At 40.0% G+C, this 25747-nt stretch overlaps 3 protein-coding genes across 3 annotated transcripts; 1 reads left to right on the forward strand and 2 right to left on the reverse strand.

The window, feature by feature from the left end:
- Window positions 1-182: 182 nt before the first annotated feature.
- Window positions 183-6702, reverse strand: glmna (glomulin, FKBP associated protein a). Its single transcript, XM_062429715.1, has 19 exons — window positions 6666-6702; window positions 6269-6332; window positions 5292-5417; window positions 5068-5181; window positions 4717-4825; window positions 4297-4591; window positions 4067-4166; window positions 3631-3812; window positions 3423-3476; window positions 3144-3174; window positions 2580-2669; window positions 2421-2462; window positions 2171-2244; window positions 2003-2087; window positions 1777-1886; window positions 1293-1356; window positions 883-1018; window positions 705-775; window positions 183-618 (listed from the first exon to the last, which is right to left on the reverse strand). The coding sequence occupies exons 1-19, from the start codon at window positions 6671-6673 to the stop codon at window positions 529-531; spliced, it is 1845 nt and encodes a 614-aa protein (XP_062285699.1). The 5' UTR covers window positions 6674-6702; the 3' UTR covers window positions 183-528.
- Window positions 6703-7146: 444 nt separating this feature from the next.
- On the forward strand, window positions 7147-16886 carry rpap2 (RNA polymerase II associated protein 2). Its single transcript, XM_062429716.1, has 10 exons — window positions 7147-7985; window positions 9278-9376; window positions 9476-9541; window positions 9645-9733; window positions 9836-9871; window positions 9965-11021; window positions 11203-11309; window positions 11897-11977; window positions 14077-14145; window positions 16657-16886. Exons 1-10 carry the CDS (start codon window positions 7794-7796, stop codon window positions 16799-16801), a joined length of 1941 nt encoding a protein of 646 aa, XP_062285700.1. The 5' UTR covers window positions 7147-7793; the 3' UTR covers window positions 16802-16886.
- Window positions 16887-17948: 1062 nt separating this feature from the next.
- On the reverse strand, window positions 17949-21741 carry gfi1aa (growth factor independent 1A transcription repressor a). The gene is made up of 7 exons (XM_062429717.1): window positions 21651-21741; window positions 20309-20503; window positions 19929-20132; window positions 19120-19538; window positions 18612-18749; window positions 18333-18498; window positions 17949-18232 (listed from the first exon to the last, which is right to left on the reverse strand). The coding sequence occupies exons 2-7, from the start codon at window positions 20418-20420 to the stop codon at window positions 18054-18056; spliced, it is 1218 nt and encodes a 405-aa protein (XP_062285701.1). The 5' UTR covers window positions 20421-20503; window positions 21651-21741; the 3' UTR covers window positions 17949-18053.
- Window positions 21742-25747: the final 4006 nt, after the last annotated feature.

The following is a 25747-nucleotide window of genomic DNA, read 5'->3' on the forward strand; positions in this document are numbered from 1 at the left end:
AAGTGTCCTTGAGCCAAATACTGAACCCCAGATTACATGTGTGAGTGAATGAGTGAGCATGGAAACATTGCAGGGTACTTTGTACAGGAAACTGTATTGCTCCTGATGGGCAGGTCGGCACCTTGCATAGCAGCTTCTACCATCAGTGTATGAATGTGCACCGTATCCACAATATCCAGAGCCAATCACAACTTTATTGTTTCTCCCATAGAAAATATAACAGATGATAGAATAATTAGTACAGAACGTACTTAACCCCATCGTATAAAAGATTGAACATTTATTACAGAAGTGATACAAACTTCCCAGCCATTATTTTCATGTTTTACAGTAACACCTCATTCTAACTAGCCAGCAGACCTTCTGAAAATGACTTAAAACACGTGCATGGTTTTTTAACAGTTTCAAATGATGCATCCACATTAAAAATGTTAACAAAATGAATTCAAACAGTAAAGCAGCAGAAGGCTTTTTTGCCTGCTAGGCCCTGAGACGATGAGGATGTCTGGTAGTGGAGTAAAACACAGTCTAAATATTGTCCTTCACCTCGATGAGTTCCTCTATCCGCACCAACACGCTCTTGATCATGTCGAATGTGTGCAGGGCTGAGTGCAGAGCCTGAAAGAGCACATTCAAAGTCAGTCAGGCCATCAGCTCTTCAGCAGTGTTGTGCAATTTACCTGCAATATCAAACACCCACTGACCTGAATCTGGCACTCTGGTGTCATGTTTGGCAGCTTCTCGTCACCGACAGACACAGAAAGTACGCCCTCCTCTGTAGAAAACAACACATACACACTGTCAGAATGCTACCAGAGCACTACCTGAAGTGTTGTTTGATAAAAGTCAGCATCAGTGCAGTTAAATATGTCTTGGTCTGACCTTTGACTTTGCTCTTCTTAGCCTCCATAGTGTTGCAGAGCTCCCTCTCATAGTGGGCCCTCGACATGTCCAACCCTACGCGTAGGGGCCTCAGGAATGTATCTTCTATTTTATACAGCTCTGTCCAGATTCCTGTCTGTGAGATCAAAACAGCAGCAGGAAAACATGATGAGTGTAGCTGAGGTTGAATCGGGAACATGTGGGTGGACGTTCAGCTGTCCTTTTCACCACTTCAGATAACAGCAGGTAACTTAATCGCAGAAAAATGTATCAAACCATTACTCGCTGCTACCAATTTTGGACTTTCCTGTTGTTTATGACCTCTTTATAATATTTACAGTACAGTGCTTGAGTAAATGTACTTAGTTACTTTCCACCATAGGAATCAGATCACTGACAGATGTTCTCACCTGGTTCTCAGTCACTTTGTCTCTGATGACAAGGTAACGCAGCAGGTTTAGAGACTCCATGACTCTGTTTAAAACAACACAAAAAAATTAGCTTGGAAATAGTCGTTTGAAAAAACAATCTCAACTCAATGTCTTCTTACTTACTTTTTCCAATTATCTGGTTAAGATCATGTAAAAGGGTTAAAAGCTACAGAGAAAATCTAGCAACCAAAAGAAAGAGTGTAAGAAGGCAATTTATGATCTATCCTAATTTGTTTCTCTTATGTGTTCTTCACCTTTATGACTTTAAAAAACATCTTGATGTTTTTTTAGTTAATTTAATTATGATCTATTTTGATGGTTTTTAGTTAATTTAATTATGATCTATTTTGAAAGAATAATTTAACATTTTATTCACTTGAGAAATAGGATCAAAATGCTGGGATTGGTTCCGGCCTTCTGTTCTCCCTGATCACCTGTTTAGAAAATGAACATGTGTGCTGACCTGTCCATGTACTGCAGGAGGTCGGTTTCTGGACCATCTGGGAGAATGAAAACCTTCCGCAGTAGAGGGAGGAGGTGAACTCCTTCGAACCAGGTGTTACTGTTACCGGGCTGACGGAGAGAGACAGTGATCACAACCGGCACAGATTTATTCAGCTCTGAGTTACTTCATTAAAATCAGGGAAAAGGTATCAGTATCAACAGTCACAGTGAAGTTTAAAACTCACCTGCAGGGAAATGTCTATCTGAGTTTTGATGTTTTTGATGATGTAGCCTTCGACTCCTGAGTGATTACTGGTCTTCAGCATGAATCTGAAACATGACAACCAATACGATAAGTCATTACACTGAGAAGTGGAACGAAAAGTGACGTTTCTCAGGACTTTGGAACTTACAGGAAAAACTTGTACTTGGCTCCAGTGTCAAACTTATCAATGCTCAGCTGGAACGCCTTCAGACCTTTAGTTCTCTGTTGGCAAAGAGGAAAAAAGTAAATATAGCAATGTATAACACTAAATAAAAAGTACCAAGATTATAATAAATGCTGAAGTAGAAAGAGTCAGGGTCTTATCACAGGCATTAAAGTTGACACTACCTTAAACACTACATGCATTCAGCTAGTGTTACAGACTTTTACAGACTTACCAAATCCTGCCTCGGACATATCGTCATGACCTTCACTAAGTTCTGAAAACAAACGGTGAGATCAAGAACTGAGCAACACAAAACCTCACTATGAGAATCCCAGCAGAGTAAAAAACAGGGTTTGAATAATGAATAAGATGAGGGTGTAACTGTGTTTACCTGAGGCACTGTGAGGAAGGTTTTGATTTCCAACAGATCTGCATGCAGACTGCCGTTCTCTACCCGCACCAGACTCTTCTCATACAGCTCCTGTTTCATGAGGCACACACCAAATGTTCCAGCACGTGATTATTAACCACATTAGTGGCTAAAAGCAAATAATACAACAACTCCAACAGTCTCACTTTACTGTAATGCAGCCTTTAAAACCAGGACCAAGACTTGCATCACAATATCCCAAATCTGAGACAATATCTAGTGTCGTATCACGATAGCTATATAAAATCTATTTGCCAGCACTAATTTGAAATATAACCACGGTTATTCAATTAGTTCTCAAGTCCCTCAGTTAAGCTGAGCATCAAATCCAGTTCTTATGCCAACTTTAGTCTTTACAACTTTTTCCAGTTGGACTTAAAAAAGCTCTAATTGCTCACATAATCATACTCTAAAATGAACACAGTACAGAGACTCGAAAAGTCTGTTGTCACAATTTTGTTGAGAATGAGTCCTCCCAAACTTTTGAAAACCACTAATCTCCAGCATGTCAAAACTTTAACTCACCAGTCCTTTCTGAATCCTGGATTCATCAGTTCTGACAATGAAATAATTTAACAAAGAGGTTCAGATCAATCAGTCAAGATTTAACTTCAAATAGGTACATGATAGATCCAACTCTGTACTTACTACATATGGCAGTTACAGTATTGTACATGTTGCTACAAATATCTCAATTAAGTTATATGTAAAAGTACATTTTTAACACTGTTCTTTCAACTGAGATCAAACTGTGAAGAGCTTTAACAGCACACATAAAAAAATATTGTAATGCAATGTACTCACCTGGACAATAGGAGGCAGACGTGCTCCATATTACACCGAAGACAGAACACAGGACTGCAGGGACACAGAGGGAGTCCGGTTGGTGTTTGACTTTGACAACATATTTTAATAATTGTTCAAACAGCATCAAAACTGTCCGGCTATCATTTCCAGCAAAAACTGAAGAATACATTAAATTCTCCAATCCTCCATGTTTCCTCTACCTTACCTGAAGACACTCGGGAACGAATCAGCAGCCAGGTGATGGACGAACACCAGGTGAGCCAGGCTGGCTAGTGACTCTTTGGGATAGCGCACCTCCTCCTCCAGAAAGCCGGGAACCTCCTTCCTCTTTAACAGAGGCTGGTACACGAGGCTGGGGACGGACTCTCCGATAGCACTGAGGGTGTTCTGTACAACACAGAAACAGACTCACCATTAATTCAACAAATAACATTGTAAACTGGCCGAATGCAAGTTCAGAATGGACCAAAAAAATAACTTTCAGTACACTTTAAATCAGCTTATTTTTATGTAAGTAAAAGCAGATTTTTGCTGGATTTCTTGCAGACTTTGTAATGAGTGGGAATAGTAAGTGGTAGTTCAGAAGACTGTACTTTTAAATTTAAATTTTTTAATTGAGCGTGGCATTTTAAAGGCCGTACCAAAATCTCTGTGGCAAAATTCCTGAGGGGAGACACAGCCAGGGTTTCAGGATCCTTGAGTTGTACCTCCAGGAGAGGGTGACTCAGAGTCTTCATACAGCTTCAAGGTAGAAACACACGCAGGCAACCATGGCATTAGTTTCGGGGTCCATATCATTTTTTAGTACAATGTGAAATAAAATATGGCAGATGTTTTTTGAGTTGTGAAACATTTCAAATTCGTCACTCACAACTTCAGCAGCTCTGTCCTCAGCTCCTCTTTATCTGGTGACGACCATTCCCCTCCAACTGGCATCTTGTCAGCTACCTCACTCTGCTTCTTACTGTTCAGAAGGTTTTGCCTGGCCTCTTGGACAAAAGGCCTGACGAATGGGATCAGGTCAGTGCAACAGCGACAAAGCGAGAAGACGTCATCCTCCTCTTGTTCCTTGGTATGAGGTACAGGCAGTTTGGCCACCTGGTCCAGCACAGACGACAGGGTCATGCCTAAGGATGACGCCTTACGGCTGCCCAGACACAGCAGCACTGGCAGGAGGAGATGGAGGAGACGAGATGAAAACAGACAAGCAGATTGAGATGCAGGAAAAGATGAAGACGGAGACAGAAAGACTACTTAACCTGTCGGACATCTGCGTAGAAATGTTCCTTACCTTTCTGTAGTGGGTTCAACAGCAGATGGAGGCTCTCTGCGATGGTGTCAGCGTCATCCTGCTCCAGTTGCTCCAACAGGCCGATCAGCAGCTCCTTTGGCCTGCATGCCTGGAAAAAAGTCTGAGTCAACTTCAGAAACTGATTGCATTAACACATACGCAGAATTTGATGTGGCTGCAGCAGCTGTCACTATGCACAGCGCAGAGAACATGTTTACAGTAAGATACACATTTAGACACAGCTTACCAAAAGCAACAAAGCTAATAGATATAAGATAGATTTTTTTAGATTATAAAGTATTTTCTCTAATATCCATTCCCATGATTTTGATTAACTGTTGAGCAGATAACCTTTAGTAGGTGGTTGAAAATGGCGAGGCAGTGAGGAAGGTCCTTGTCTTCTTTCTTCAGCAGAATCTGAACCAGAGGAGGCAGCAGATTCCAACCCATACACCTGACTATGTCCTGGAGAACAAGGGACAGAGGAGTGTTATGTGTGCAAAGTGTTCTGCAACTAACTTATAAATAAAATGACATGCTTCAAGATAGATCAGGATCAGCATTGAGCATCGTACTTGATTTTTATCGTCCAGGACAATACTGAGGACCTGCACACTGTTTCCCTCCTCAATGCAGATCCGCCCAGCAACTGTGAAGACATCATGAGCCTCTGTGGTGTAGCTGTCATCAGGGACCCCTTGCTATGTGAAAGAGAAACAAATAAAGATAAACAATATATTGACATTTCAGTGCAGAGAGTTAGAAATGAAACAATTCGACAATAAATCAGTAAGTCGATTGACAAAATTCATTTTTTAAAACAACCCCAAATATCCACTATTTCAAGCAAATTACTTCTTTTCTTTGTTTTATATCATTAAAATACTGGTTGGCCAACCAAAGCAATTTGAAAACATGACCTTGTTATAGACTATTTTCTGATATTTTCTTCCATGAAAGAAGTAACAAACATGGTACAAAATAAATACAAATTGCACCCCCTCAGTCAATTTAAAGTAACTGAAATATCATTTGAGATAGCTCACCAAACAATCTCACTACATGGTCAACTTTAGCTCATCTGGAGCTACTAATAAAACAAAACAAGTTAAAAGGACCTTGTGATGAGATAGTTATATCTACTACAGTTTCCAAAGAGAAGGATCGTCTCTTAATCATCAGCCATTTAAGATCTCCTTGAAAAGAACGTAACATAGAAAACAGCATCAAGCTGTTGTGCAAAAATGTTCTCCTTAACTCATGAAAGGTTATATTTATAAATTGATTGAGGAGACTGTGCTGTTTGTCAAAGTGTAGCTAAAACAGAGCTGTATAAATCTGGTGAAGATTATTCATTGTTGAGATATATTCATGTTACTTGTGCCACATAAATGATATCAATGCACTCATTAACATGTCTGTGAAGAACCCTATCACGAAGAGAAGATGAGGATGCACATATAAATAGATGGATAGATGGATGGAGTGAAGAGTTGAGGTTAATGGTTTAATGATCCCCATCCAGCCCCCCTGCAGGACAGCCTGGACTCACACATCTCTGGACCACATCACTGAGCTGCTCCAGAGCCATCCCTGCTGCCTCAAGTTGAGTTTCTCTGCACACGGCAAAACAAGCACATCATACATGAGATTGTCAAAGCTAGCGGACCATACACGATTATTAATCCATGATTTATGTTAACAAACACCTGGGTTAGGTTGCGCTCAGCGTCAGATAAATGCTATAAGATTGAAAACTGGACTTTACAGTGTAAACAGAGGTGCAGAATGAATGCTAACTTAGTCTCAGTTATGCTAAAGTAGCATGAATGTTACATTGAAATGACTTGTTTTAAAAATATCTAAGCTAGCTAGACACAGTCACCAAAACTAAGCTTTTTAGTCGCAGTAAAAGTGACAGACAGGACAATGTTGAGGTAGATACCCACCCTGACATCCCCGGTGACAATAACCACGCTACCTGACGGAAACATAAAGGTTGTCCCTTAGCTCTCGCCGTAGAAATAAATACGTCATCGGTCAAAGTTGAAAAAGAGGAAACAAACATGATGGAGAGTGTGGAGAGAAGAGGTGCCTCTAAACCCTCCAAAAAAGGTTGTTTTTCCTTCTACATTCCGTCTAACATTAAAATATGAACATCGTTGAAGGTGTTTACAGTCTAACGGAGTTCAGGGACGAGTTAAAACGTGTTTTCATGTTTTACAAAATTGGTTTGTGTCGTCGTGTGTCTATCACTGGTTGATTTAAAAAGTAGGACAGTCTTGTCTTCAGTAACAGTGTGACACATATATATTACCAGGTGGAAACATTATACAGTCTCTCTTTTAGTATGTTTAACCGTGTTGTTTGTTTTCAGGTGGAAAAAGCGTCAAAGCGCTGAGTGCTGAAGAAGAAGCAAGAAGGTGTGAAAGAACATCAGTTTACTTTATAAATACTATTTAAACGAGAATATATTGATCCCCAGAGGGAGAATAGGAGCGATAAACACAGCAAAATAAACGTCAAGGAAAAATAAATTCAGTCTATATCCATTATAAACATTATACACCTTTTTATACTTGGGCTGCATGAGCTGACTTGACACATACACATAAAGGTACATACATATGGTGATATACACATATGGACTGTACAACAGGGGGCGGATTGAGGAGTTGACAAGATTCAGTCAATAGCTGGTTGAAATCACTGTACAGAAAAGTGACTTCAACCAGATTTTTAAAAATAGATTCAGGGCTTTTGACAGTACATGCGGGGCCACCCTCTGCCCCTGCTGTACATACATAATAATAATAATAATAGTGATAAAACATTTTATTTTAATAATACATAAATCTGAACACAGATAGACATACTGTACATATACATAGGATGGAGGAGTGTGTTGGGTGGGATACGGATTGTGCTGGTGGACCTTCACAGCTATTTTATCCTGCTGTCACAGTCATTTTTGTACAATCTGATGGACACAAATGAGCACCTGAATAATATCTAGCTAATGTACTACTTCATAACATTACACTAATATTTAATCCTTATTTTATCTTTGTAAAGTTATGTCTCTGCTCAGTTTTAATTCTGTGTCTGGATATAATTGTAGTGATGTTACCAGCACTCCTTTTGTTGTTGTCAGGAGAGAAGAAATCAAAGAGAGGCTGCAGGAGAATTTGGAGCTGGAGAAGAGAGCTCTGCAGGTGGTTGAGCGTCTTCTGGAGGACTGTGTGGCCGAGGACTTTCTGGTTGACTGTGTAAGTATTATCCAGGCTCAGTTTTGTTAGGAGAAGGGGACTAGGATGAATGTGATTTACAATTCATGAGTGTCACATCGAACAAATTGTGGAAAATTTTAGGGCTGCAATAAACGATTATTTTCATTATTGTTTAATCCGTTGATTATTTTTTGCATTAATCAATCAGTTGTTTGGTCTGTTAAATGTTAGTAAATGATGGAAAATGTTGATCACTGTTTCCCAAAGCCTTTTTTTGAAAAATCTAATGTCTTGTTTTGTCCCAACCAACAGTCCACAACCTAAAGACGTTCAATTTCCTTTTGTAGAGGACAAAATAAAACAGAAAATTGTCACACTTAAAGAGCTGGAACCAGAGAATTTTGGCCTTTATTGACTCAATTAACTGATTATCAAAATGTTGATCTGTCGATCGACTTATTGCATTGTTACATTTTAATTACATTGCTGCCTTAGAACATTTTATTGATGATTTTCCATCATGAGGAATCTGCACTTTCCCATGTTGAGTATTACAGTGATTCTATCCAAAGAAAATGGGTAGGTCTGCATTTTAAATCTTAGTGATTTTGCAATATGGTAGATCTAACAACAAACAGCTATTACAGATTTTTCTGAATTTATGTCAAATAAATAATTCTATCCTGTGACCTTGATCTTCAACATCTGGGACCCACAGTACAGTGCAAATGTTTTAGGCACTAAAAGAAAAGTGAGGATGCTTTCAAAAATAATTGCATCAATAATTTTCATTTATCAGTTAACTTCATACAAAGTTCTGTAAACAGAAGAAACCTAAATCAATACTTGGTGTGAGCAACTTTGGCTTTAAAACAGCACCGGTTCTCTCTGTGTACACATATGCATAGTTGTTCAGCTACTTAGCAGGTCAGTTGTTCCTGCATCTTGAATAATTTCCCACATTTCCTCCATGAGGTTGAGGTCAGGGCTCTGTGGGGCCATATAATCTGTTGCAGGACTCCTCATTCTTCTTGTGGCTGAAGATAATTTATGTTTTAGATCTGCCACCCATCCTGTTTTCTTTTCCTGATCATGATGACACCAGGTTATAAATTAGTTATTTCTGATCAGATGCCAACATCTAGTCTACAATGTGTAACATTCAAGCCTCTGTGCATTAAAGTTCATGTTCAGTCTACAAGTAAGTCCTCAAGTTATATTTTGTCAAAACAGATTTTATTCCCTAATAATGGTGGAATTGGTGAACCACTTACACACTGAAAATGAGAGCTGATGATTGTTTCTATCTCTTGTTGTTGCTTTCTTCACAGGCCAGATTCATCACTTCTGAAAATTACAAAGATGCTATTGAGGAGAGATGCATTGCTAAGCTGTGTGGTTATCCTACATGTCCAAATAAATTGGGCAAGGTAAAATCCTTTGTATCAGCCTTTATAACCATTTATAAGTAATACATATCATTCTCTTTCCTAGTCTTTAATGACTTCATGCTTTTGTTCATTTTACAGATCTCAACTCAGCAGTACAAAATTTGTACTAGGACCAATAAGGTGTATGACATCACAGAGCGCAAGGTGAGTGCTGCTACATGTGTTGTTGTTGTTTTCTAAAGAATATTAAGTACATAAAACCTATTTCCCTAAAAAAAAAGATTCTTTTTTTTCTCTCTGTGTTTAGTGTTTTTGCAGCAACTTCTGCTACAAAGCCTCCAAAGAATTTGAGCTACAAATATCAAAGACTCCACTTTGGCTCAGGCAGCATGAGAGGTACATGTGCTGCTCCGAGTCACTGTCCTGAATCAGAAATATCAACTAATCACTCAATATAATCATGTTGTACATATTGTCTGCTTCTATTTTCACTGACAGTCCTGCAGAAGTTAAACTGATGAAGAAAGGAGACGGGTATGTATTCAAATCAACTAACAAAAAATTGTTTAAAGTGTTTCTAATTGTAATGTAGATTTTATAATAACAAAAACTAACGCGTGTGTCCAGTGGGAGCTCTGGTGAGGAGGTGAGGCTGTCAGAGAGGCGTCTCCAAGAGCAGGACATCGAGGACCCACTGGCTGCTCAACTCGAGGAGACCCACAGCTCTGAGCAGCATTCTGCTGCAGCTGGCCTCAGCCACAGCGACAACAGCGATGGCGAACAGGAGCAGGACTTTGTCTCCAGCGTGGTCTCCCAGCGACAGGGACCCAGGGTGCACTGGGGCGACCTGCCGAAACGCACTGATGAAGATGAGAAAGGAGAACAAGAGAAAATGGAGAGAAGAAAGATACAGAATGGAGAGGGAGATAAAGAGGAGATGCCGCCTCATGAAAGTCAGAACCAAGAGAAGGAGGGAAAAATGAGAGCGGATGAAAATAGAAAGGAATCTTTTGGATGTGAAACCGAAAAACCCAAACAGCTGCACACAGTCGATGGCAACCAGAAACCCAAAGACGAGAGAGGCTGTGTTGAAGAGGCTACAGCTAAGATGGATTTGTGCAGTTTATCCGAGCCAGTTACTCACACTGCACCCCCGCCTGTGGACTCAGCACCATCACAGGCGGACCACAACACTCCACCTCAGGCAGATCTCCCTTCCTCACCTCTGACTCCAGGCCTCAACATTTCCCAGGTGGGTATGAGCAGGAGAGGTGCGGCGGGGCTTCGGGATCTACTCAAGAGCCACTCCGCTGAAGAAAACTCCAACTCCATCCGGCTGAATCTTCTCAAGTGCTTGAGAAGGACGTTGAAGGAATGGAGCACAGATGAGACCCTGAGGTTCCTGTACGGCACTGATCATTCACTAGGTTCTCCCTTTGCTGATGTGAAAGAAGAAAAGAAAGAGGAAGATGAGGAGCTCGATGAAGATGACCTTGAGGATGAAGTGAGCGAGGAGGACGGAGGAGGGATTGACGTCGGGGTGCAAAAGAGACCTTCAGCCGCAACTCCAGACTTCAAGACACTGAAGAAGGAAACCCAGCAGCTTGAGCTCAGAGTTAAAGAGTTCTACAAGGGGACCTGGATTGTGCCCGAGGAGGAAGAAGAAGAGCCAAAAGGAAACAAAGTGAGTGAAGGAAGAATGGAAAGGAGAGGAAGTTTGTGAATGCAGCATTTTATTGTAAGAGTCAGTGGCCACATGAGGGCACTATATAAAAAATAATGTGGAAACAAATTTGGAGGAAGTGAGTTTGTATTGAAATGTTCTCTCTAAAAACTCTCAGACACTTTGTTTGTCCTCCCACCAGGTGACAGTCCAGGACAAGAGGACAAAGGATCCAGTTCTGCCGCTTGTTGACTCTCAAGCTCAGCACCTCATCCAGAAACGAATCACAGTGGAGAAGCTCACTAGCTGGTGTGTGTGTGTGTGTGTTTAGTTGTGCACCTGTACTGACATGTGTGATGCTTATAGCTGTGTGAATTTCTTTGCAAAAAAAGGTATTTCATTATGCCGAAGCTGTTCCCCATGTGTATCTAAAGTCCTGTGTCAGTTTACTTAAATGTGCCTTTTCAGCTCTGACCAGTCATTAATTTAATTATTTCAACTGACTCCTCCATCAATTTCAAACTATTTCAAATTATTTTACTGCATGTGTGCCATGTGCACACCATATTAGCCAGAACCTGTCATTTTCTTGGCTGGCAAATAAACTGTTCAGTTTATTACAAATGTTTGTACTTTATTTACACATGTAAAGCAACCTGTTGAAAAGTTGTCCCACTTTTGGACATGCATGTGACTTCAAATCTCCAAGACTTTTTTTTCCCCCTTAAACTTACAGGACTGTACATTGGGCTCATAAACATTACATGAATGTTACTGATATGTTAACTGATTCCTGTCTTCTGTATTTATCGTAACTCCTAGAAGCTTAAAAATTGATAGGATGTTTTTAATGACAATACAAAATCACAAATAACTGTATTTCTCTCTTTGTTTAGTCTCAGAAACATTGTGGGTCCACTGCGGCTCACCATGATTGATGTCACCACTGATCTGAACAACCTGGTCAGGACATTCAGGTCAGCACAGCACACGCAAACTCCGATATACTCAGTTATGCTCCTTTGTTTGGCCTGACAAGACAAAAAATATGCTTTTTAATTGTAATGTTTGACATCTTGAAAAGCATGGAAACACTGTGTTGAGAGGGCATCATGGTCACTTTAGATCATAGGTACAACATCACTGCTGCAGCAGTTCTACAAAATGTAGACGTTCAGAAATATTGATGAGATAGTGATGTCATCATCTTCATAACAGATTACTGACTTTACTGTTGATTGTTTATTGCTCGTAATTACAGTAAATTACTGCAATATTAGCTCATGATAATACGTAATGTTCTGAAAATGTAACCTGCTAGCAGTAACTAAAACATGCAATTTATCTACTTGAGATCGCTGTAGTATTCTAAGACAAATTAAATGTAATTTAATGTAATGTAATGTAAATGTAATGAACAAATAGAATTGATTCAAATTTCCGACATTGTGAGAAAATTTGATGAACTACTCTGCTGCCCCCTACAGGCTTTGACACTCAACAAAAAGTGTTTCAGTAACTGTCTTTGGGCCTTTTTTGCAGCAGGTTTGATTGTTAACATAAATTCTGGGTGCATTAATTTCCTGTTGTTGTGCTTGTTGGATAATGTTTGACTGTAACTGAGTCATCGTTAATGTTATTAGTTCCACCTGTAACTTTTTTGTTGTGACAATTCAAAATGACTTGTCTCACCTCATTAGTTTAACAGGTTAGTGTTTGATGTGTTTTTACAGATATATATATATTTTTTATTTTTTATTTGCCTGTCTGAGAAATTGATATAGATGTAATCCAACGTGTGGTTTTTGACTATGGACGCACTATTTTTCACTATTTACGACTTTTTTTCTTTTCTTCTTTTTTTTGGCTTGTGAGGAGCCAAGAATTGGAAATACAGTTATCCAAAAACATTACTGACCTCATCTGATAGATAGGTGAGGATACAGAAAATATCCTCTATGTGCTTATCGGTGTTGTTGCAAACACTTCATACTGTATTAATGTGTTTTTTTAAAGGGCCAGTTCTGTCTGATTAGTCTTCTGCCCATGAAGATCAGAGCTAGAGATAGAGCTGTGCTGGAACTTCACACACCAAAAGGCCTTTTTCTCAATAATCATTTTGACTTGTAGTAGAAACAGCACAGGTGTTACTAATAACATTAACGCTCTGCTTCATTCAAGTGTCCCAGCAAGTAACAGTGAGTCAGGGTACTGAAACTTAAGCATCGAAAAGGAATTCAGCCATTCCTAATTTTATTATTTACACGTGTGCTTTTTAAAGATTTCTTAAATAAAAGCACCTATAAAAGTAATAAAGGAGTAGCTTCCCCCACTCAAACAGATGCAACAAAACTAACGAGAGTCTGAAACATTTAGGCAAAATTTGTGAAAAAATTATCGTAAAAAATCTGTGTGGGTGGACCATGAGTGTGTAGTCTTTGTCTGGCCTTTGTTATTGTGTATGGTTTTATAAGACCACTTTAGCTTTTTAATGTGGCATTTGTTACATAATGTAAACATTACACATATTTTCCTTGAACCTTCATTGTTAGTATATCACTTTATTAAAGAAATCTTGTCCCCGAATTATTTTTGAGCACAAGATTTCCTGCCATAGAGCTACTGCACATTCCCATTGGCTGGTTAGGATGTTTTCAACAGGTTTGCTATTAAATCACTGTGTCAGTGATTTAAAAGCAGGGTAACACCTCCACAGTCCTACTTCCAGGAATTCTCTTTTTGCTGTCGAAAGGCCCCCACTGACAAGAGGCTGAAACCAAAGAATATACACAGCGCTGTCAGAGAAACATCCATCACTGCACTATTGCAGCCAGTGTTTGTGGTGGTCGGTCTGGCCTTGTGCACATTTTATTTTCCTAGTTTACTTATCATCAGGATCAGCTGATAGTGCGTCTTTGGCACCTGCCAAGAGAGGGTTGCTCATACCTCTATTTATTTGTATGTTCACATGTATTCTGTGATTAGATTCATAAATCTTTGTGCTATGACTGATGTTTGGCTCAGCAATGGTGAACTACTGCTAACTTTGTTTTTTTTTGTTTTTTTCTCTTAACAGCTTCACTAACACAAACATCATCCACAAAACTCCTGAGTGGACCCTGATTGCTGTTATGCTGCTCTATCTGTAAGTTTACATTATAGTTTGACTGCGTGTCAGTATTATCAGGATGCACCACGACAGCTGCAGAGCCTGCTTCTCAGCCACAGTAGTTGTAGAGAAGAGGAGTGAGGGAGAAAAAATGACCAGGAAATCAAGGAGCATTCTTTCCCTGGAATTACACCCGGACAGCAAACTCTAAACCACTGTCCTTTACTACCTGTGTGTGTGTGTGTGTGTGTGTGTGTGTGTGTGTGTGTGTGTGTGTGTGTGTGTGTGTGTGTGTGTGTGTGCAGTGCAACAATAAAGTGTTTTACACTAGTTTTTTAAGAATTAAGCAACAGTTAATGTAGTTAAAGATCATCTTCAGGTTTAGAGCTTCATGGTGCATTTGACAAGATGCTGTGTGGTATTGCACCGTGTAGCCCGTGCCATATGGGGTTTGTGTGTGTGTGCCTTGCTGGCAGTTCACGGACAGTTCCGTGCTCCTCCCATCTGAGTACACACAGACGCCTCATGTGGCCTTATCTCCACCTGATTGCCCCTCTCCAGATCCGTGATGTGGGACACAAGGCACACACAAGCAGTCCTGTACACTTTCAAGTTAAACACACAACCACAATAGCTCCTCTGTATACATTCAAGCAAAACAGGGACTTTAAATTGCCCTGGCTGGGAAAACGTTCACCTGATGCCCGGCTGACTTTGATTTATAGCTCCCTCAGTAGCCCCAGGTCAGTTTGCATCAATATCATAACTTACAATGTAAGCTGACTGGAAATGAACAAAGGCAATCACAATGTACAAAGTCTTGTGCTACTTGAGGAAGGTAACTTTAATGTCAGTATTTTAAAAAGGAGACCTGTGACTGTAAACTGTTCCTAAAGCAGCAATGGACAAAATATAGTAGGTCACGAATCTGAGATACTGGAAGTAGACTTTGACTTCACATGTTTCCAGTTAAATGATATTATCATTATCTTTCAAATATGGAAAATGAGGCTATGGCATACATTTGTTTGAAATAAAATAGATTTTACCTTATTAGTTGTTAGGAAATAAAATTAGGGGAAAAAACTGAAGAGTTTGGATTGTCATTAAACTTTTTAGACCTATGTGGGCAGAAATAGAGACAAGATATTGTAATGTTGACAGGTGATGTCATATAATGAGTATATCTCAAATGATAAATGTTTTAAACCAAAACTTTTAAGATGTATCTATCTGATGAACCAGTATTTATTGCATGTTTGGCTTATCAATGCACTTGTTTCCTTTCATTTAATCTATTTTACATAATCAATCCTTTTGGAAACTTTTATTCTCTTTGTCATGTGTCCCATCAGTACTCTATGATTTCATTAGTTCCCATTTAACTTCAAGCTTCTCCGTCCTTCCATTCCTCCATCATGAATAATTTGGCGTGCTGTCTTATCTATCTGCTGCATGGCAGCTGTGGAGCTAGTGTGGCCTCTATTGTTCAGGCCAGATGAATAATGGATGCCCCACCTGCAACACTAGACCCAGGGGTGAACTGGAGATTAACCAGCAGTGCACCTCCACACAGGTAGACAGGACAGACGGAGAGGGGAGGAAGGTGTGGGGGAGGGGAGAGGGGAGGAGGAGCCGGACAGGAGTTTTTAGAGGTGACGAGAAATATGGATGTTGATCTTTTCTGACATGATAGATCATCACATGGTTTATGTACAGATACATGAGCCTCCAGTGTCACCTCATCACAAGAGAAGCTTGATTGATTTGAGATCTGTAAACTGTGCAGGAGGTTTGATAAATTCAAAGTCACTCTGGTAGAAATTGACAATATTAATACATATTTTTTCTTCTTTATATTGAGAGCAAAGATCTTAACACTTTTTTGTCCTATGTAGGATTTATTGCAGGATTGTTGTATTAAACTGCAGTCACTTTAGCTACTGCAGGAGTGTCTAATAAACATGCAGCACTATGCACTCTTATGTGCAGCCAAAACACACACATGACCAGAGGAGTATGTGACAGTTCAGCAAGCTGTATGTTGTGTGTCAGAAATTCTTAAAATAAGCAGTGTTTTCACATCAAGTTTAGATATGACTGCATGATTCTGAGTATCATGTGCTGAGTATTCACAGAGGTAAATTAGCTGAGTAAAAACTAGAAACCCCTTAAATCTGATACACAGATTGATATTGTAAAGGCCTCTCCGTTGTACTCAACAAAGTTATCATATGAGTCAGTATACATGCTTTAACCATGCTTTCTTTTTGAGCGGTGTGAACCCTGGTCAGCACTCAGTGCCTCAGTGGATCCTGTGACAGAACATATATCTTAAATCAGCACTTAATAGCGCAGAGAGGTGTGGGTGTGGGCATGCATTTTTTTAGGTTCAGTTTAGGATTGGGTTTAGGCATTTATTTGTGATGGGTAATGTCAGGGTAAGGGGCTAGATAATGCATTATGTCAATGAGTGTCCTTACAGGGATGTAAAGACAAACATATGTTTGTGTTTGTGTGTATAATCTTGTGTGATTTGTGTTTCAGGTTGTCAGATGTGTGTCCAGTGGTTCAAGAGGCCTTGGAGACGACGGCATCAGTCGTGTATTTAAACAAGCTGTTTGAGGAGCTCGGTCTACAGGAGCAGGACCTTTTGAACTTAGTCCAGCAGTTTAAAACCCCAGCTCACTAACACACGCACGCACCACAAACTGCACACTGTCAGGCATGGACATATGAATAATAAATATACACACTCAGTATCTGAGACTGAATGGGATAAAAAGTATCAGGGATTTTTCCATAAATAAATTTGTTTGAATTTTTTTTATAACTGCCTGCTTTTTTTATGAACATGTGTACATATATGTGATGTATTGTCATTTTCTTTTTGCACAAGGTGTCTTACCTCGATCGAAAGCTCCCTCTGAGATAATGCACCTGCAAATTTTCACCAAACATGACAGTGAGGGCTTCAGTCACAGTCTGATCTAGGATGTAGGACTGGAGACTGTGTACATTGTGGAACAGCATTATGTACACAATCTCCAGAGATAGATAAGTGCAAATCAGATCCTTGAAGTTTTAGAGCTCTGAATGTTTAACCTCGCAGAGCCAAATAAATCACACCCAGCTTTTCCCAGTGAAAACAACATGTGGAGACGCTGCCTATTGCTGTGCTGGAGGAGCTTCACGCGGTCATAAAAGTGACGCTATTTCTTCAGACTTCCTTCACATGCATGTTTATGGCACCATAATGTAATTGGTTATATGGGTATGTTGACAATGCGTGTATCTGGAAATATTTGGTTTTGACCAGGTGGCGCATGCAACAAAACGTTTTTCTGTTTAATCCTGGAGATACAACTTTGACCTGTCATAGAGATTGGGGGACGTGATTGATGGCCTGCAAGGTTTAACGCAGCTTCTCGTTTTTCACAACGTACAATCAATCAGTGGTCTGCGCAGAGAGATTTTCAAAATGTATTCAGTGTTTAAATGTGGTTTTGCGAATTAAATATCTAAAAAAAAAAAAAAAATCTAAATGATGAGAAGCAATTCAAGAGATTGAAGTTCAATCCTAACTGAAAAAACTGACAACTGAGCTCCAAAAGTTAATGTTTAATCCTTGACTATAAATCTAACAAATTGACAAAATTGATAAAGTTTATTTCTCCCGAGGACGTGGCGGGATTTCGCACATGAAAAGGTAATATTCAGCTTTGGAAGTCAAATTTCTTAAAATAATAACAATAATGTGTTAAAACGCACTTCATAAACTTTTATTTGAAGTCAACCAGGATATCTCAGGCTAAATAATTAATAAAATTCAACAGCAGGAAGAAGTAGGCCAACAAACAATAAAATGAAATAAAACACGACCATATGTATAGTTAGAGTACATTAAAAGTGCAGAATTTTCTATTAAAAGCATTGATGTCTGCTCATTTCAGTCCGTGCTGCGTCTCCTTATGTCTCCTCAGATCCACTTTCCTCTGGAAACCTTTACCGCACAGGTCGCAGCCGAAAGGTTTGAAGCCTGTGTGTTTTCTGCTGTGCGTGATGAGGTTGGAGCTCTGACTGAAGGCCTTCCCGCATACCTGGCACTTGTGAGGCTTCTCACCTGCAACATAAAAAAAGACGTCAGTTAAGGGTCGTTTTACGCGTTACGCACGGCGAGGCATTTAAGCTGTGTATTTATCAGTTTCTGCAGTGTCTCTCACCTGTGTGGATGAAAGTGTGTTTTTTCATGTCTGATTTTTGGTGGAACCTCTTCCCGCAATACTGGCACGGATAAGGCCTCGTGTCCGAATGGATGAGCAGGTGCGTGGACAGTGTGGAGGAGCGCTTGAAACTTTTCCCGCAGATTTTACAGCTGAAGCTCCTCTCCTGTAAGATATGTTAAATGTCAATGTTGGAGGCCTCATGTTAGATGTGGCCCTATACAGCCAGGATGTGGGCCCAGACGCCTTTTACGCTCTTATAGCAGTAAATGGAGTTACCTGTGAGTGGACCGCCCTGTGCTGATCCAGGCTCACTGCATGTCCGAAGGTTTTACCACAGATCCCGCACTCAAAAGGCCGCGTCCCACTATGTGACCGCCGCACATGAACCTCCAAACCGTGAGGTGTGGAGAAAACCTTTGGAAAAAACACACAAAAAACACACTGAATTCAAAATTCATAATTTGAGAAATAATATTCACACATATACTATACATTGCAGCTGACACAGAAGGCACCGGAGGAGGTGCGGCAGGCAAAACGCCCAGAAGGTACAACATCACCTGTATATGTAAATGTTCAGTCACCGTATATGGCTAAAAGTACCATTAGAATAACATTGAACACAGGAAAATAACCAAGATGTTGTACCCTGATCACTCATTAAAAACATCAGTAATCTGTGAACTCAAAATATTAAGGCTAAAACAATACCAGTTTAGTCATTTAAACCTCAGGCTAAACATAAGTTGCTGTTCTTTTACTATCTAATTAAATACAGACGTACCTTGCAACATTTAATGCACTTGTATGAATCATTTGCTTCGAGATTAGAGCAGACAAAATCTCTCTCGTTCTTGATATCCAACCCGTGGGGCTTCTGCTTTACATCCAAATATAGCTCGTCTGCATCCCGCATCCTGCAGATTTGGTGGGCCGTTGGCGAAAAATCTTGGTAGCATCCTGCCTCGGGGCCGCGCTGTGCGTAAAGGGGCTCTGAGCCGCTGTCCTTTGCACCGTAGAGGCTGACAGATGAGTGAGACTTCCTGTGGGCCTGTAGGTGGTTGTGGTGGTGGTGGTGGTGGTAGGACCCCTGAACCAGATGCCTCAGTTCAGAGCCGGAGTATGCTGTCCAGGCTAAAGGAAAAGGCGGCGTGCTGAGGTGGCGACTGTCCTCCGCTGCTGGAGTGGAGCATTTCTCTGAATCTGGAAATGAATTTAGATTAGTGTGAGTGGATAGCCTTACTCAGGTTAAAATTTGACGATTTGGAAAATGCATATGGCCTAACTGGAAATGGCATGTGTAATGGTCAAATAACGAAACAAACTACTGAAGGTGTGAGTGTTCATTTAACCCTGAATGAGTTATTTTTTTGTCCTCCATAATAATAACACAACCAGAACCAGAACTCGGAACTGATATATTGATGTATGGTAGCAGAAGGCTGTGAAATGTAATAACTCATAAACATTGACCTAATTATGACACCCTCACAGTTCAGATAACACTTTAAAAACTTCACCACAGCTCTTTTTTCGCTTTAGAGAACAACAGTATAGTCAGAATAGTCTTGATGAAAATAAACGTAAAAAGACCTGGAGATGAGGAGGGAGACGGGGGACGCCAGAAATCAAGGTCGGAGGATCGATCACACACGCTGCCTCCGCTGCTCAGCGGGGAGCTGGAGGACAGCGACCTCGGAGACAGCAGGCCGGACCCGGGGGACAGCCTGTCAGCGCCGGCGCTCACATCCTCCTGGGGCTCTAAGCTGGACTCAAACTCCACCTGAGATTTGTTCTCTAATAATTGCAGAGGAGAGTAATCACACTGACTGTACAGCTGGTGTCTATTTGTAAACAGAAGGCATTTATTCTGTTATTTTAATGAGAAAATAGGATATAAATGATTTACATGAAGCGAATGTCTCGTATTTTCCACATTATTTCCGTGCGTAATTACGCATACATGGACCTACCTGCGCACACATGAGCCAGAATAGTGTCCAGTTTGCTGTAGCCATCGTCTAGGTTCCGGGGCTGGTGGTAGCTGTGGGCCCGTTTACTCCTCACCAGGAAAGACCTCGGCATGTTTCTGTACTCTCAGTCAGTCTGGGCTGCTCAGGTCTGAAATCCTCCACTTCACTCTGCTCCACACCGCTCTGAGTTTATCTCTGGACAGATTGGAACACTATTGGTTGACAGGCGAGACAGCGTTGGGATTTTTGGCAGGCTATTACGCACGCGCAGAGTGACCGTATCGTTTACCAGGTGTCGCGTGGCAGGTGGCCAAAAGCAGGACCACCGTCTACCCCCCTGAAGGGTCTCAGCTGATAGCGTATATGGGATTGAAGAGAGCATACTGTATGCGCTACACTTCTAGCTTTAAAAATGTGATCGAATCAAAGAAAATAAAGTTTCAATTGTATTGTCATTTCAATTCAGGGATGATTTATTTTGACTCAGATTAAACTTTTTTTTATCTAAATGAATATCATGGTAGGTTAGTGATATTAATTAACTGATATTTGACTGTTTTTAAACAAAAACGATAAGGCCTACATGAATGCTGAATTTCCTATTAGTTTTTGTGTTGAGGGTTTTTTTTAATTCTAATATTCATTTCAAGTGGCTTCCACAGTTGAAAATGCGTTTACCTGCAAGAAATTATAAAATGAAACCCGAGATTGCATTTGTGCGCTATGGGCATATATCATTTAAGAATTTTGAGTCTTTTTGGAGTCTAATGAAGCCGTTTGATTCACAAAAATACTGTTAACTGTTTAAACTTAACGTGATTAGACACATAAATGTGTTTGCGTGGATGGCCGATGCAGGCCGGGCAGGCTGTGATGGATAATGACCCATTTGTTTGACTGGTTGTAAAGTGATCCTGTTAATGAGACGCGCACGACCACTCTGGACAACAGCCTGCTGGTGGAGGAGTAGAGGTATCCCTTACAGTGACTCTGCTTACTGACTTCAGCCTTATTGTTTTACATCATTAAAACCCCCTCCCGGCCTATACACAGACCAATTAGGCTGTCCACTGTCAGAACAGCAGGACAGGATACAAATAATAACATCAGGACGCATTGAAATCAGCACATAAGAAGAGGACTCAGTAGAAATCTGTCGGTCTCAAAATGCAAATCATGGCGAAGATTTGGGCTCCGTTCAAGGTCGGATCAAAGCAAAGCGGTATCGATTCGTGTCCATGTGTGAACCGAGTATGTTTGATGCAGCTGCAACAAGTTAAAGACCTGCAAGTAAAGCGCAGATAGCAGAGGTATGAAGCTGAAACACATGTCCCATACTCACACAGCACTGATACTGCAGGCACTATACTCCAGCTCTGACAACACACGCTGTCCTGACCCCTGTCCACACTTAGTGTCAAACTATCAGTGACAAGCTGCAAAGAGCTACCACAAGCACCCCTGCTCCTCACACTGTAAGACACACTCTTCCTCTCTCTCTATCTTTCACTCACACCCACCCACCCTCTTACTCTGTATCTCCCTCCCTCTCTTAGAAATTAATTTTCATGTTAGTCAACCATGGCAGTCAAACAAAAACACTGATTCATGCTTTGATAAAATAGTCCGCTGGGGCCCTAGAAATTTGCATTGAACAAAAATAAATCAGTTATATCAGATTGTGTTTTAGAACATATTCTATGTATGTGTAATTCACATTTCTCTCATATGCTACTTGTTTTAGAGTTCCTGGTATCCATTTTTAGTCTATAAAGTAGATAAAATGAAGAAATCAGTCCATAAAATGTGTCAATGCTGGAATGTTTAACAACAAATTCCCACCTCTCCTCCTACAAATGAGCAAACAGCAATGATTTCTCACACAGTATGAGCAACACAAAAAAAAATCAAACATCACCTTTCCTGTAAAAATAAAAAAATAAAAGTTTATCTCAAATTTTGCACAACAAATAGCAACCTGCAGATAAAAGAGCCACATGCAACATTTGTCTAATTCATGGTTGCTCCATTACAGCTCATGATAGATATCCAATCAGATATGAATGGATATTTTTAGTTAGATTATTATAAATGCGCACTGCTTGACATTCAGCTGCTGCTGATTCTCGTAAAGAAAAAAATACTTGAAGTGATAGACTGACAGTGTCGATGTGACAATGTTCAAACTTAGGGTTAAACACTGACTCAGAACAGGAAACCAAACGCAGAGTCGAGAAGACGCTATCAGTGCTACCACAGCCTTTAACTCTTGCGCTCCCCCCCTCCTCGTCTCTACCCCCACAGGCCTTGATTCTCATTCTTTAAGTCTTACAGCAAGTATGTGATTGAAATAGAAGCCCATTTGCAGTGATCACAGGGAGGAGGAGGTGTGTGTGCGGGGTGATGTTGTATTTGTGCTTTGCTTTTTGCAGCAGTGTACCTTGTCAAAGGTGCGGATCACAGTCGCAGGGTTAAATAAAGACTAGTGTTGGTGAGCCGTAAAGCTATTTTCTCAAGCCCAACCTCGAGCCCCCTTTCGACCCTCACGAGGATAGACAGAAACTGTGGGGACTCCTCATAGTTTTAAATATACCTGAGGCTGCAGCTTTGACACCGCACGTATGTGAATGTTGACAAGAAGAGCAGAGCGCACGGCCGCTTCATATAATACTGTCTTGATTTGCCAGCGTTGGGGAAGCGTCTTTACAATTGTAGTTTAATATCACAGAAGTTAAATTACATCTTAACTACTCTGAAAAAACGTAAGCTTGTCAAACTAAAACTACTTTCAAAAAGATCAACTACATCCAAACTACACTTTATATTGTTACACAAGGTAAAACTAAAATTAATGTGCATAAAGTGTAGGTGTGTTTGATTTATTGACTAGGACAGGCCAATCCTGACCTAGGTAGCCCAATAATGTGTTTTGTGGAAAAGATAGGGTGCAATTGTTGAGGTGGAATCAGGAAAATACTACATTTCTGGGGAAATTCATCTTGGTCGATCACAGACATCTTAGTCGCAAACTACAGGTGATTTCAATTAAATAGGCCTAAGCTGTAGTCAGGGTTAGCCCACTTTTGAATGTGTCAGGTTTGTGAAAGTTGTCTTAGCCTGGGGCTAAAGCCAGATAAGTGTCAGAACATGACGTAATATCAGAAGTAGAGAGAAATGTCAAGTTAGGCAACTGACCAACAGTTTCAGGTCTGAAAAGTGAAACCAATAGTAGAAAATTACCCAATGATCTCACTTGATTTATTACCTCAGTAAACATCTTCCTAATGAGTTTATGTTCTCAAACGCTAGTTTCATGTCTTCTTTAATACAGTGTGATATTCATTTTGTAAATTATGGTCCCATTCAATTTAATTTGACAATACAGCAGTGTATGATTTAGCATGTGGCTACAATGACAACAATGTTGGTTGGTTAACGTAAACATGACGTAACCCCAAATTCTCAGAGTAGAGGCGTAGTCGTAGCACCGCTATACCAGTGTGTTTTCAGTTCATGAAAGTTCATTGTAAAATGTGGTTGCCTAAAAAGGTCTCGTTCAGCATTTGGTTGTAGGGGAGACCGGGAATAGTTGTAACATGGGTTAGTTTAACATTTTCAATTTCTCCAGTCAGGAACAAGTTACAAAATCAGCTGATTCACTCAGCATAAGCACAATTAAGTTCTTGTTCCACGTGTGCGGAAGAAGCACCCTGTGGTTGACAGCCAATTTTAGAAAGAAAACAATAATTTTGATGTAAGAAAGTTGTTTTTAATTTTAATTTCATGTACTTTTGTTTTTTCGGCTTTGTAGATAAACTACTTGAGCTTAAATCATGTTATGTATGTGTCTGTGTAGATATCGTTAGTGCTAATGTTTTAATTGTTAGCTGTAATGTAAGCTAGTTCATGGCTACAAGAGTCTGGGTTAGTTGAAACAACATGTGAGAAAATATTACAACCTACTCCAAGCAAATATTTCACTGTATTTCAGTATTTCAGTATTCTTAGGTCCTGGAAGAGAAAGACTGACAGGGGTGCCTCTCAACATATTGAAGAAAGCATTAAAAAAAGCAGTGAAAGTCCATCAGATCAGTGGAAAAACAATAAAACATATGTCACGTCACACTGCACAGATTCTGTAAAGAGAGAGAGAAGTTAAAAGAGAAGCCATCAAAGGAACATATGGAGGCTACACTAGTGAAAACAAGGACTGTGTCCATGTGAGGTAAGTAGATAGGAGTTGGTAAAGGATCAGTCAGGGGAAAGTTAGCCATTTATATTGATGGCAATGTAAAATATGTATGGGCAAATATTGAACATAATTGGCACACACAAACACACTCACACAGATGCACACTAATGTAATTGTACAAATGTAATTTGTTGAGACTGGTGCACATTTTGTTTTATTATCATGTTTAAATGAAAGTGCAACACACACACACACACACACACACACACACACACACACACACACACACACAGACACAGACACATTACAAAAAGTAATTTAAGTATTGAATAAAAAGTTTTGTCATAATCCTTACTTCATGATGTTACATTTCACTCCTTGTGTTTGAGACTAAACCATGCAGTTTGCATTCAATTTTGAAAGCACTATTTTAAAAGAGCTCCAAGCTACAGACAGAAATATCAAAAGTGTTACAACCATCCCTGGTCTCCCCTACTAAAAGACCATCCAAGGAGTTAGATGTTCAGTTTTTCCAGTAAGTACATTTTGTTTTATTGATTTTATGCCATTTTTTTGCTAGCAAAAACTATAATTAGCAATAGCAATATCAGAGTTAACTAAAGACTTTAAATGCACCATGCTAACCAAGGTACCAGCTAATGTCAGTCATTCCCATCACTCCTGGCTCCCAAAATCCAAGATGGCAATGGTCAAAATGTCCACGAACCAGTGGGTGATGTCATGGTGGCAAGGTACATTATTTTTATACAGTCTATGAGATTGACTCAGTAAAGTCTGTTACTATATCAAGCTAAAGTTAACTAACATTAGACCATGTTCAAAGAGTGTATTGACTTAGCAGGGGTGTGTTTAATTGCTTGTGAATTTAACTCTTCATTAGTAAGACAAAGAATGTGTTATCTCACTTTAAGTCAATTACTTTTACAACCACCAGGAGTAAAGCTGTTGAAAAGTGAAACTAAAGCAATTTTTTTTTGAGACACATTAAAATAAACACATTTGAGTGTTTTAAAATATCATTCATTTGACATTTTTGTCAAATTAGACCACTTCCAGAATTTCAGACCAAACAAAGTCGCAGTGCATAATCATTTGAAGCTGATTTTACTCAACATACTACGTGCAATGGATTCATGCCACAATAGCCTATTGTGGCTAAACTGACTTTCCCTGGCTTATGTCTTTGTTTAGTCCAGGCGCTAGCAGTCAGAGCGTTTACCTCTGCT

Source organism: Scomber scombrus, chromosome 11 (assembly GCF_963691925.1).
Source record: "Scomber scombrus chromosome 11, fScoSco1.1, whole genome shotgun sequence".
NCBI classification, from domain to species: Eukaryota; Metazoa; Chordata; class Actinopteri; order Scombriformes; family Scombridae; genus Scomber; species Scomber scombrus.

Coding starts and splice junctions, on each gene's coding strand:
- glmna (XM_062429715.1), bottom strand. Junction 5,418..6,268: donor GTGATGTGGTCCAGAGATGT/GTGAGTCCAGGC, acceptor TCTTTCACATAG/CAAGGGGTCCCTGATGACAG. Junction 2,670..3,143: donor CCAGGATTCAGAAAGGACTG/GTGAGTTAAAGT, acceptor CTCATGAAACAG/GAGCTGTATGAGAAGAGTCT.
- gfi1aa (XM_062429717.1), bottom strand. CDS start 20,420: ATGCCGAGGTCTTTCCTGGTGAGGAGTAAACGGGCCCACAGCTACCAC. Junction 20,133..20,308: donor TCTGGCTCATGTGTGCGCAG/GTAGGTCCATGT, acceptor TGCAATTATTAG/AGAACAAATCTCAGGTGGAG. Junction 18,750..19,119: donor AGTGCATTAAATGTTGCAAG/GTACGTCTGTAT, acceptor TTTTTTCCAAAG/GTTTTCTCCACACCTCACGG.
- rpap2 (XM_062429716.1), top strand. CDS start 7,794: ATGTCTCTGCTCAGTTTTAATTCTGTGTCTGGATATAATTGTAGTGAT. Junction 11,310..11,896: donor GTGGAGAAGCTCACTAGCTG/GTGTGTGTGTGT, acceptor CTCTTTGTTTAG/TCTCAGAAACATTGTGGGTC. Junction 11,978..14,076: donor AACCTGGTCAGGACATTCAG/GTCAGCACAGCA, acceptor TTCTCTTAACAG/CTTCACTAACACAAACATCA.